This window comes from Myotis lucifugus, unplaced genomic scaffold (genome assembly GCF_000147115.1).
Source record: "Myotis lucifugus unplaced genomic scaffold, Myoluc2.0 scaffold_195, whole genome shotgun sequence".
Lineage (NCBI taxonomy): Eukaryota > Metazoa > Chordata > Mammalia > Chiroptera > Vespertilionidae > Myotis > Myotis lucifugus.
Genome location: NW_005871243.1, coordinates 2198003 through 2209848, shown reverse-complemented (window position 1 = coordinate 2209848; position 11846 = coordinate 2198003). Strand labels below are relative to the sequence as shown.

Below are 11846 nucleotides of genomic sequence, written 5' to 3'. Positions count from 1 at the left end.
AGGGACGTGTGACCGTGTTTTTTAAACATTTAAAAAACATTTTTAATATATGCACGTTCTAAATGCAGTACCTGAGACACAGAAGGCGATCAACAGATGTTAGCTTTTCTCTCCCACTGACCAAAGACAAACTAAAAAATTTCTATGTGGGACTTGGTGTCAAAACTTAGATGGTTTTTAAAAACTGAAGTAAAAACTGGAGCAGATCCAGGTCCTCCTCTCAGGTCTGTGGGGGAGTCCTCAATTTTTAAGAAATGTATTTTTATTGACTTCCGAAAGGAAGAGGGAGGGAGGGAGAGAAAGAAACAAGAGAACCACTGATTGGTGGCCTCTTGCACGCCCCCTACTAGGGAGTGAGCCCGCAACCCAGGCATGTGTCTTGATCGGGAATCAAACTGTATATAATCTCCTGGTTCATAGGTTGATGCTCAACCACCACTGAGCCACGCCGGCCAGGCCTCAATTATTTTTAAAATATATTTTTATTGATTTCAGAGAGGAAGGAGGAGAGAGAGAGAGAGAGAGAGAGAGAAAGAGAGAAACATTAATGATGAGAGATAATTATTGGTCGGCTGCCTCCTGCATGCCCCACATTGGGGATCGAGCCCGAAACCCAGGCGTACGCCCCAATTGAACCGTGATCTCCTTGTTCATAGGTTGACGCTCAACCACTGAGCCACGCTGGCCAGGCCTCATTTTTTTTTTTTTTTTTAATAAAGGAAACACAGGAGCAGCTGCTAGGCCCCTTCCCTGGCCTCTGGACCTGGGACTTCTCAGCCCTGGGCACTGGCAGCCAGAGGCTTTGTCTAGCCAGAGGGGCAGTTTTTTAAATGAACAGAGTAATACCTGCTTGTTTTTAAAGTTTGGGGAGGTGAAGGAAAGTATAAAGCAGGAAACAAAGCATGAACAGCCCGCAGCCCCTGCCGCGCCCCCTGGGATGCCAACACCATTATGTCCACACACAGGCACCGTCCTCTGGGCAGGTTTCTTTCCCAGTCTTTTTCCTTCGAATTTCTTCTTTACATAGTTGAAATGCACAATCTTTACATTTTAAAAAGTTTTTCATATTATTATATAAGGGTGGGTTTTTTTAAAAAAAAATACTTTTTATTGATTTCTTACAGAGAGGAAGGGAGAGGGATAGAGAGTTAGAAACATCGATGAGAGAGAAACATCAATCAGCTGCCTCCTGCACACCCCCTACTGGGGATGTGCCTGCAACCAAGGTACATGCCCTTGACTGGAATCAAACCTGGGACCTTTCAGTCTGCAGGTCGACGCTCTATCCACTGAGCCAAACTGGTCAGGGCTATAAGGGTGTTTTTTTTTTAAGTTAAAAAGCGTTTGGGGTAATCAATACATAATTCTAGAAAATTTTAATATAGAAATTATGAAACAAAAAGTAAAATTTCTCATTTCGTCTACCTGTGTACCTGATACTACAAAAAAGTTTCAAATATTGAAATGTATAAAGTGGTAAGTGAAGCTTCCCTTCATTACAGCCTCCCAGTGCTGTATAATAGTAGACAAGTCTTTTTTTTTTTAATTTATTAAATTGAAAGTGAAATTTCTCTGTAACGCTAGCTACCGGTAGTAACCACTACTAGTTTTAGTGTGCAATCTTCCAGGTTTTTCTTTTGCATATCAGTGGTGTGTGTGTGCGTGTGTGAAGTTGCTGAACTGGGGTTGTGCTATAAATACAGTTGTCAGCTTGCTTTTTTCACTTACTAATGCATTTGAGTATCTTTCTATAGTGTAAGCATTTTCCAGTGTCACTAAAACACTTAACCGAATGGTATTTTAAATGGCTACATAATGTTTTCACATTTAGATGTGCCCTGTTTTATGTAGTCCTTCTCAAAGGCTAGCAATTTAGATCAAAGTAAATATTTATTCACATGTCAGATTCTTTCCCTAAGCTAAGAACCAGACTGCCCCACTGAATCAAAGATTTTAAAGTTTCCTTTCCAAAGAGAGTTTATCATTTTACACTCTCATCAGTAGCTCACAGGAATATGTCGTGGCTGCAGTCACGACTGGGATCACTTTTAAAAAAAAGTCTTTGTTGATAGTCATAAGTGAAAAGGCTCTTGTTTAATTTGCGTTTCTTAGAATATGAGAGGGTTCAGTGCTCCGCATGCTTAATGATCTTCCCGATGATTTAATAGAGAGGTAATCCGCTCTCTATTAAAACAACAAACGGAATTCCCAGCCCAGATTCTTGGGCTCAGACTCCTTAGAACTCCCTGGGCGGACTCCTGGGCTCAGAGCTGGGGGCTCCGACCTGGGTGTCTGCCCCGTGGGTGGGTCCGAAGCCTCACCTCTCTAGGACGGCCTGTGCGGGGTTTCAGGCGGCCTCTGGCTCCCTCTAGTGGCCTCACTGGCAGCTGCAGCCTCACCTCCTTTCCTACCATCCCCGTGGGAAATCCTAGAATGAAGAAAACGAATTAAACTTAACCTCCAAGGCTGCCAGGGGGTTCTGTTAGTGAACTCTGAAATCACGGAGTTGTAAGCACTCGTCTTGTTCCCCTAGTTCAGCAGAGTCAGGAGATCCTTGCGAAGGTTCTAGGACCTTCTAGAAGTGAAGGTAGCTAACTTTGAGGGGAGCTAAAGTATTAACATTTGGTCTACATCTGAAGTGTATGAGCGCACACACAATTTTGCAATCATATACGTGTGTGAGTTTGTATATCCAGGAATATGCACACACAGTCACACACACTTTTATACCTCCCTCCCCTTTTAAAGAATTTTAATTATGTCTCTGGGTCCTTAAATCTCTTTTTGAAAACAATCCTTTTTTATATCTGCCTAATAGAATAAATGCTGCTGTTTATTTTATAAGAATTAGACACCGCTCATTTCTCGTAGATGTTTTAAATGATGCCGGGATGAAGAGCCTTTAAACAATTGAACTCTGATTATTGTCTTGCAGTAGAATTTTTGGGTCAGAATCATCTGAACTTTCTAAATTCTATGAATATTTCATACCAGATTTTCTCTCAAAACCTTGCTCCAAGAAGGGGTGGGGGGGGACATATGTGATACTTTCAACAATAAAGACTTAATTTAAAAACAAACAAACACCCTCGTTGTGGGGGAATGTCTGCCTGCCAGTGTCATTATTAATGCTGTTCTCGCTAACTGCTGCTGGTCTGACTCAGCCTGGGACATTATTTTAATTTGAATTTTTTTCCTTAGGCCGGAAGCTGAGAGGAAAAGCCTTTTATTTCGTCAACGGCAAAGTGTTTTGTGAGGAAGACTTCCTGGTGAGTTTGACCCCCAAGCCTCCCTCCCCACAGTCCTGACCAGAGCTGGGGGAAGGGGGGGCAGCACACGGGAGACCCGGCCAGGAGAGGAGGGTGGCCGCTCTGCTCCCGAAAGGGGCCCGGACCCTCCTTCTGGAGATGCGTGGGGTGGCCCGTGTGCCCGAGGCAAACGACAAGCCGCGGAGCTGTGTGCTCTGAAGGGACTTGAGGGTCACTAGGCCTGTCCTCTTGTTGCTTCGCCCACTTCTGCCTACTCCATCCCTTATCCCAAAAAACCTCCGGACTGGGATGCAGGCCTTCCTCACGTCTCCCTCTGCCTGCCCTCCACGGACCCAGCCTCCCCCACGCATGGACAGTCCCTCCGTGTGCAGCCCTGTCACCTCTGAGGCCAGCTGCTGACATCCCACCGCCCACAGGACAGTCCCAGGCTGCCCCCCAGCGCCTCCCACTCCACTTTCCAGAAGCAGAAACATCACATTGCCTTGGGTCCTCAGTTCCTTCTGTCCCCTCCTCCTTCCCGCCGGTCCCAATGCAGCCACACACAGAGCCTCGTGCCACCAGGCCCTCCCTGGTGCCCTCCTCCACACTATCTGCCCATGCACCCGGCCTTTGGGCGCTCCCCCAGGGTGAAAGCATGTGCAGAAAAGCTCTCCCCGTCAGGAGCCTGCCCCTCCCAGCCTGTGACTCACTCATCCTGCTCTTGCCATGCTCTGCCCGCCTGCCAGCCTCCCTTCCTGCCTTAGCTTGTGCCCTCTCCTCTGCTTGGAATGTTTTCACCCTTTCTTTGCCCGGGTAACTCCCGCAGCCTTCCTTGTCCCTCCTGCCCGACACGGACTCGCCTCCTCCGTGCAGCCCCCCACCCTGGCAGACAGCACACAGCCTCAAGTCCGTTTACAAGCCTTCCTCTCTGGACTGTGGAGACTGTACACCCTCGGGAGGGATGAGCGTGCTTCTCCACCTTCAGGCCCTGAGATCCAAGCTCAGTGCTGAGCATAGAGTGCGGCCAGGAAAGGGAGCTGAACTGAGCCTGCGTTTCAGGGCTGAGGACTGTGAGACCCAGAGACCCAGAGGGGCCGGGCCAGCTTCCTTGTGTGGATGGATTCCTGTGACTCATGTTTGCTGGGCACAGACACGCACACCCAAGCTGGCTTAGGCCAAAAGGAAATTCATCCCAGCGAGGCCTCCGGGAGTCATTTTCTCTTTCTGGCCCTGCCTCTCCCTCTCTCTGTGTGAGTGTCAGACTCGGGTGGGCATTAAGCGATGGCCTGATGGGCAGGTCCCACGTGTGTTCGGAGCCTGGCCAGGCAGTTCCTGGGGTCTCCATGGCTCTGGTTGGGTCTCATGGCCATCCTTGGGCAAAGTCATTGGTGCTGGCGAAATGCGAGGCTCTGATTGGCCAGGGCCGAGTCTGTGCCCCACCTTGGAACACAGTAGGGGGTCAGTCCCACAGGAATGGTGGGGTCCCGAGTGAAAATGCAGAGCTGTTGTTACCCCTAGAACGGGAGAAGGTGCCAGACAGCAGAAACCACAGCTGGTGGGGAGTTGCAGAAAGTTTCCCTTTTTCTTCCCCGCCTTCCTTTCCATTACATTTCCCTCGTTAAGTAATATTTGCAATATCGAAACTCTACTATCTCCCAGGGTGTAGTATCTCGTACGTTTTCTGAAGAGAGTTCCTCGTTTCTTTTAAGACTCCTGCTGCGTGTGTGTGTGTGTGTGTGTGTGTGTGTAAGGTAGATAACACTTATGGGTTTCTTTGAAGCTAACTGTAAAAGGCATTGGTTTTTAAACCAGAAACTGACTTGAATTTGAATCCTGTCCTTATCCCTTAGAGGCTGTGTGTCCTCGAGAAGGTCACGTAACCTCTCTGAGCTTCCCTTTTGAGAAACGGTTAACATGTATGCCGCAGAATTGTTTTCGGATTCATTGGAGTGGTGGTCTCAAACTTGACCATGCAAGGGTCCTGAAAACACACATTCCGGGCCCCACCCCCTGAGTTTCCAATTGGGCTGTATATCCTAATCATTTGCATTTTTTAGAGTTTGTAGGTGATGCCTGGGAACTCCTCTTAGAACGGCCTGCTGGGATTCAGGCCTCTCTGCCATGCCATGGGTGCCCAGGTGTACTTCCTAGGGCAGGCGGTATTAGTATGCGTCATGGCTTTTGTGGCAGAAATGATTCCATGAGTCATCACACAGCTGTGCTGTCCTCGGGGGAAATGACAGATTCCTGAACAGAGTGACACATCTTTCTGAGAATGCAATCGTTATCCTCATGGCTGGCAGGGGAGGGGCTGGATCCCTCGGCCCTGCCTGGGTTCACTCTCTCTTCTCTTTCCTCTGCAGTACTCTGGCTTCCAGCAGTCAGCTGACCGGTGTTTTCTGTGTGGCCATCTGATCATGGACATGGTGAGTAGGGTCAGCTGAACAAGATAAGAGCCTGGTGAGAGGGGGAGGCCTGCAGAGAACAGAGGAATTAACCACGGAGAGCCGTGTTTCCTAGCTCGACTTGTGGTTGCAGTTTTTATTAACATCGGTTGTATGGAAAGCAGATCCTATGCAGTACACCTTGTTTGGTGTAGCACAGGGGTCCTCGAACTTTTTAAACAGGGGGCCAGTTCACTGTCCCTCAGACCGTTGGAGGGCCGGACTGTAGTTTAAAAAAAAACTATGAACAAATTCCTATGCACACTGCACATATCTTATTTTGAAGTAAACAAACAAAATGGGAACAAATACAATATTTGTATTTGCATGTGGCCCGCGGGTCGTAGTTTGAGGACCCCTGGTGTAGCAAAACCCACAATGTTGGCTTGCATTGGTATTCGCATCCTCAGCCCTCCAGTGTTGTGTTTCCGATGATCCTCTCTGCCCTGGGCTGTCCGCACGCTGGCCTCCCTCTGATTTCCTGTGACCCCTGCAGCATCCTAGCTGAGACGCCCACTGGAACCTGTTTTTACTACGGAATTCTCAGCTGCCTTGGAGCCAGGCGCAGAAAGTCAGATAAACACTGTGTTTTCCCCCTTTGATTTGCCCGGCTCAGTCTGTTCCTAAAACTTAATTAAAAAAATATTTTGTTGTTGTGAATCTTCACCTGAGGAGATTTTTTCCATTGCTTTTCAGAGAGAGGAAAGGAGAGAGGGAGAAGAAGAGAGAGGGGGAGAGGAAGGTAGAGAGGAGGGAGAGAGAGAAACATAAACATTGATGTGAGAAAGACACATCAACTGGTTGCCTCCTGCACCTGCCCCAACCGGGGACAGAGCGAACTTGAGACCCAGGTACATGCCCTCGACCGGGAACAGAACTGGAGACCTTTCGGTATGCAGGCCAACACTCTAACCACTGAGAACACCAGCCAGGGCCTAAGATGAATTTTTGAACCAGGGGAACAAGGAGCAAATTTTATTCATTCTGTTCCTTGCTGAGCCACTGGCTCTCTGAGCGTGTCCTGGGCCACAGTATCTTTATCTCTTCAGTGGAAATAGTTCCCCTTCCTGGCCTCCTTAGAGCAGGGGTGGGGAGCCTTTTTCCTGCCAAGGGCCATTTGGATATCTGTAACATCATTCATGGGCCATACAAGATTACCAACTTAAAAATCAGCCTGCTGTATTTGGTCGAACATTTAATTAGCTCACCCCTGATGCCTTGGCAGGGCCAGACCCAGTGATTTCCGAGGCCTTACACAGCCCCCAGGTGGGCGTTCCCCAGCCCTGCCTTATAGGGTAAGGCTGTGGGCCTAGGGAATACAGAGTTTTTATCCTGTCTCAGGGATCAGGTGCTCACCAATGCAGAGTGGCCCTGGAGGTTTTATTTAATATACTAGAGAAAACGACATAGAACTTCGTTTTAGTTGTAAGGAGTTAAATCCCCTTTTACTGATCTATTCATTCCTTTCAGGAGAAAGGAATTGCTAAGTGTTGCCTTTAAAAAAACGAACAACCATTTTTTTTAAAAAAAAAAAAAATATATATATATATATTATTGATTTTTTACAGAGAGGAAGGGAGAGGGATAGAGAGTTAGACACATCGATGAGAGAGAAACATCGATCAGCCGCCTCCTGCATGCCCCTTACTGGCCGCAACCAAGGTACATGCCCTTGGCCGGAATTGAACCTGGGACCCTTCAGTCCGCAGGCCGACACTCTGTCCACTGAGCCAAACTGTTTAGGGCCAAACAACCATTTTTATTGAGAAGCAACTCTTAGAGTAAAGGACACACCCCCCCCAAGTGTGCATGCGGCTGAGTGAATTTTTACACTTGCAGATGCCCACGTCAGCACCTCCCAGATCAGGATGTAGATCACATCCCGCAGTCTGCACCCCAGAAGGTTCCTCCCTGGCCCCCTCCCCGTCGAGATCTCCCTCCCACAGTGGTCCCCACTATCCTGACATCTCTCGCCTCGGATTGTTTCGCTGGTCCTGGAGCGTCGTGTAAATGGAATCATACGTGTAGACTCCTTGGGGACTGCCGTTTCTCACTTGGGAAAATGTTTTTGAGATTCATTCATTTGTGGTTACCTGTGTTGGTAGCGTATTTATTTTCCTTGCTAAGTAGAAGTCCATCGTAGGGATAGAGCAGTTTGCTGATCCGTCCTCCTGCTGGTGGGGTTTGGGTGGTTCCCACCTGGGGGCTTCTTAGGAATAGAGCTGTGAACACTTTCAGGCATGTCTCTGATGGACATAAATACTCATTCCTGCTGGTCCAGGGATTGCACTTGGAGAACCACCGACTTAAGAGGAACAATGCTTTATCTCACTGAACAAGAGTGTGGAGGTGGGCAGGTCCACGGTGGGTGAAACTGGTTACGTGCTGATGTCACCAAGGACATTCTTTCCAGCTCTTCTCCCCTCCCCTCGCGTCTCAGCGCTGTCCGGGCTTCAGGGTGGCCTCTTACAGTTCCAGGTGTCACATCCGGGTCAGTGACACTGAGAGGAAGGAGGTTTGTGGGGCTTTCTCTTCTCTGTGTTTAAAAACAACAAAAACAAACAAACAACAACAACAACAAAGAGGCTTTGCTTGCACTTGGATTTGAGATCATCGGCTGAGTCACTGCTTGTCATGCACAGGGTCAAAGCCGCTGAGAAAGAGTTGGAGGTTTTCTCCGAGCTCTGCATTTTCACGGGGAATTTCCTTTAACCTTTCCACGTACTCGCTGTTCCCCAGATCCGGGATGGATCCTTTTGTGGTCCTACTATGCGTCATTTCCTACAAAGAACCATAAGGCTTTCTGACAGGGAGCCATTGAAATTCCCTCCCGGAGTTTTTATGAACTCAGGAGGAAGGTCCTGTTTGGCCTCCTCCTGTTTATACACGTGACTGCATTAGCTTTCCAGCCCGGTCGCCTCCTGACCGTGGTCCACGTGAAACTTGGTGTGTGTGCCTCGCGTGGCGTGATTGTTCACATGATCTCTCCGCCTGATGTTCTCCCTTCCTCCCCATCATCCCGCTGAGACCCGCCTGGTCCTTTGTGTCCCCAGATCCTGCAGGCCCTGGGGAAGTCCTACCACCCCGGCTGTTTCCGCTGTGTCATCTGTAACGAGTGCTTGGATGGGGTGCCCTTCACCGTGGACTCAGAGAACAACATCTACTGTGTCCGCGATTACCACAAGTAAGGAGGGCCGGGAGCCGCACGTGTGAGCCACGCGGTGGGCACACAGCAGTGACAGCAGACACCTGCTGAGGCTTGTCTACAGGCAGCTTGTCCATTAGCCCACAGCCCGGCAAAGGCCTCATGATTTGAGGGGTGGAGCAGGGGCCTCGGAGCTCAGCGATGTCTGTGCAGACAGAAACTGATGAAAGAATGATGTTTACTGGAAAACAAAACACCAAAAACCCCAGATCACATCCTCCAGCCCCTGTGGCTCCAGCTTTGCTAACTTAGAAGGCGCCGGTTCAGCTGGCCTCCACCCTCGGTGTGCCTGGGCCTGTACCAGGCTCCTCAAGGGGAGAAAGCAGACAGTCAGTCTCTGTTCCGAGTAGAGCGAGGGGCCAGATGTGCTCGTTAGCGCCGGGGTTGGATCCCGAAGAAGCATGAGGAAGCGAGTCCCAGTGAGCGAGCCAGGCCCTCTGTCCAGGGCCGGAGGGGGCAGGGCCGGGCCGGGAGGAGGGCTCCCAGGAACCCCGGGCCTTGCCCTCCAGAAGCACAACCTGCATCTCACGGCTTCTCTGCTCTTCCCACAGGGTGTTGGCCCCCAAGTGTGCAGCCTGCGGGCTCCCCATCCTTCCACCTGAGGTGAGATGCCCCTCAGACCCGGGTCGCCCACGACAGGAATTCCTCCTGGGGTCATTTCCAGGCTCTGTCCCTCCCAAGGAGCCCCTTTCTCTTTCGCCGGCTTCCCCAGCCCAATGCCCTGCTGGTGCCCTGTTTGTTCCCCCAGTCAGGGCAGACTGGCAGACTCGCCAACGACGTAATGCTAACTCCTAGCGTAGAAGGTGATCAGGTGGCTTTTTCAGTGTCAACGACATCCCAGAGGGTGGGACTCCTGTCCCTCCATTTCCCATAAGTCAATGTTCTCTTTCCCCCCTTGTTAGTATCTTCTCCTAAGGCCCCCTGCTTGTTACTCAGAATCCCCCCCAACACCCCCACTGCATGTGGAACCCAATGGGCCCCCCAACTTCTCGTATTCGCTTTTTCTCGGTCCAGGGCTCAGACGAGACCATCCGTGTCGTGTCCATGGACAGAGATTACCACGTGGAGTGTTACCACTGCGAGGTAGGCCTCTCCCTGCCCAGGCCCCCAAACCCGCTAGGAGGTGGTTATGTTCGGGCCTAGGGCTGCCCTCAGAGCCGATGGAGGAGATGGGATGGAGCCTGTTCTGGGGGCCGATGGAGGAGATGGGATGGAGCCTGTTCTGGGGGCGGAAGGGGGAGGAGAGGTCGGAGAGGATGTAGATGTTTGGGCATGAAGGTCTTCACTATTTTCTCTAAGGCCTGAGTCCGTGGCAGCTGCCCCGCCTGAAGCTGTGGAGTGGGAGGAGCATGGGGAAGGCAGGTGTGCGATGTGGGGAATAGACCCCCTCCCCTCCAGCTTGTACCAAGCCTGTCAAACATGCGGCCGGCCCGCTGGCTGTGAGTTTGACATGCTTGTGTAAGCTGTTCCATCTGCCAGGAGCCTCGTTCTCAGCCGAGCCCTGGAAATCATGAAGAAATTTCGCCCCCACCTCACCCCCCTTGGAAACAGGGATGTGGCTGATCCGGTGTGAAGGTGGGGGGGGGGGGCATCTGCCCTTCCCTACCCTTGTATCACCCCCAGGCTGAAGGAGCCATGGGTGCTCAGGACTGTTAGGCCAGCCAGGGGTCGCCCCTCACCAGCCTTGTGAAAGGGTGCAGACACTTTAAGAGCCCGTGGCCTTCCAGCCAGAACTAAGTGCAAGGAGATGAGACTGATTTTGTGATGCGGGGAGGGGGTGGGGGGGGGAGGCAGGAGAATGGGTGTGGGTACAGTTAGCTCCATCCCACCGCTGGCGCTGAGGAAGTAGGTGGGATTTGTCAGTGGTGCCCCAGGCGCTGGGGGCAAAGGTGAAGTTACAAGCTCCACTGTCCCCTCCACACATCCAGACCAGCGCTGTCAGGTGGAAATCGAGAGCCACAGATTCAGGGCCTGCGTGTCATTTTGTTTCCTAGTAGCCACATAAAAAGGCAGAAGAAATAGTTGGGATCGATTTTTGTGATACAATTTATTCAGCCCATTCTATCCAGAGTGTTACCATTTCAACTTGTAGTCACTATAAAACATTTTTCATGAGCCATTTTATATCCCCCCCCCCTAAGTCTTGGAAATCTGGGGTGTGTTTACACTGACATCACGTCCCATTTCCCACCAGCCCCATCTCAAGTGCAGGAGAGGGACATGTGGCCGGTGGCCCGGGGGTGGGACAGTGCAGCCCAGACCTTCAGACCTTCCCCGGGGAGGGGGGCTGGGGCCCTGCGTTTGCCACCCCCGGCGAGCCACACTGCTGGTTCCGGGGACGCTGGCCTTTTGCTTGGCTGCCGCTGAATGTTTCTGCCTCTCCCAGGACTGCGGCCTGGAGCTCAACGACGAGGACGGCCACCGCTGCTACCCCCTGGAGGACCATCTCTTCTGCCAGCCCTGCCACGTCAAGCGGCTGGAGAAAGGCCCCTCGCCCGCAGCCCTGCACCAGCACCACTTCTAGCGGAGCCTCTCCCAGACCGCGGGGCGGGGAGAGGCCAGGGCGCAAAGGACAAGTCCGCCTGTTGATTCTGGGAGTGGAGTTGCTGGGGGGCGGGAGGGGGGGAGGCGTGGCCAGCGAGTGCCTGCGCGCATGCGTGGGGCCCTTTCCTTTCAACCCTAGCCGTCTGGGGTGTGTATTTCCTTTCCAAAGGGCCTTTGGCTCGCTGGCCCTGGCGCCCCATCAAAAACGCTCCAAGAAAAGACCCTTCCAGCAAAGGGGGGGGCCCTGAGAACCCGGGGGGGGGGCCGCCTTCCAGAAGGGCAAAGGGGGTGCCCCTTGGGGCGTATTTTTAAAAAATATCTTGGGGGAAGAAGAGGGGTCCCGGCTGGCCGAATCCTTTAACCTTTTCTTTCCCCCCCGGGGAAATTTTCCCCCCCCGGGCCCCC

The 11846-nt window shown here is 51.4% G+C and overlaps 1 protein-coding gene across 2 annotated transcripts in view; it reads left to right on the top strand.

The window, feature by feature from the left end:
* Window positions 1–11535, top strand: part of LIMD1 (LIM domains containing 1) — a 41372-nt gene extending 29837 nt beyond the window's left edge. The window contains exons 3-8 of one of the 2 annotated variants that reach the window (XM_006097124.3): window positions 3202–3269; window positions 5612–5674; window positions 8746–8876; window positions 9449–9500; window positions 9912–9980; window positions 11284–11535. In XM_006097124.3, coding sequence (XP_006097186.1) covers window positions 3202–3269; window positions 5612–5674; window positions 8746–8876; window positions 9449–9500; window positions 9912–9980; window positions 11284–11421 — 521 coding nt within the window. In that variant the 3' untranslated portion in view covers window positions 11422–11535. Of the gene's footprint in view, window positions 1–3201; window positions 3270–5611; window positions 5675–6102; window positions 6353–8745; window positions 8877–9448; window positions 9501–9911; window positions 9981–11283 lie in introns of those variants that run through there. The other variant, XM_014462954.2, reaches the window with a different exon arrangement.
* Window positions 11536–11846: the final 311 nt, after the last annotated feature.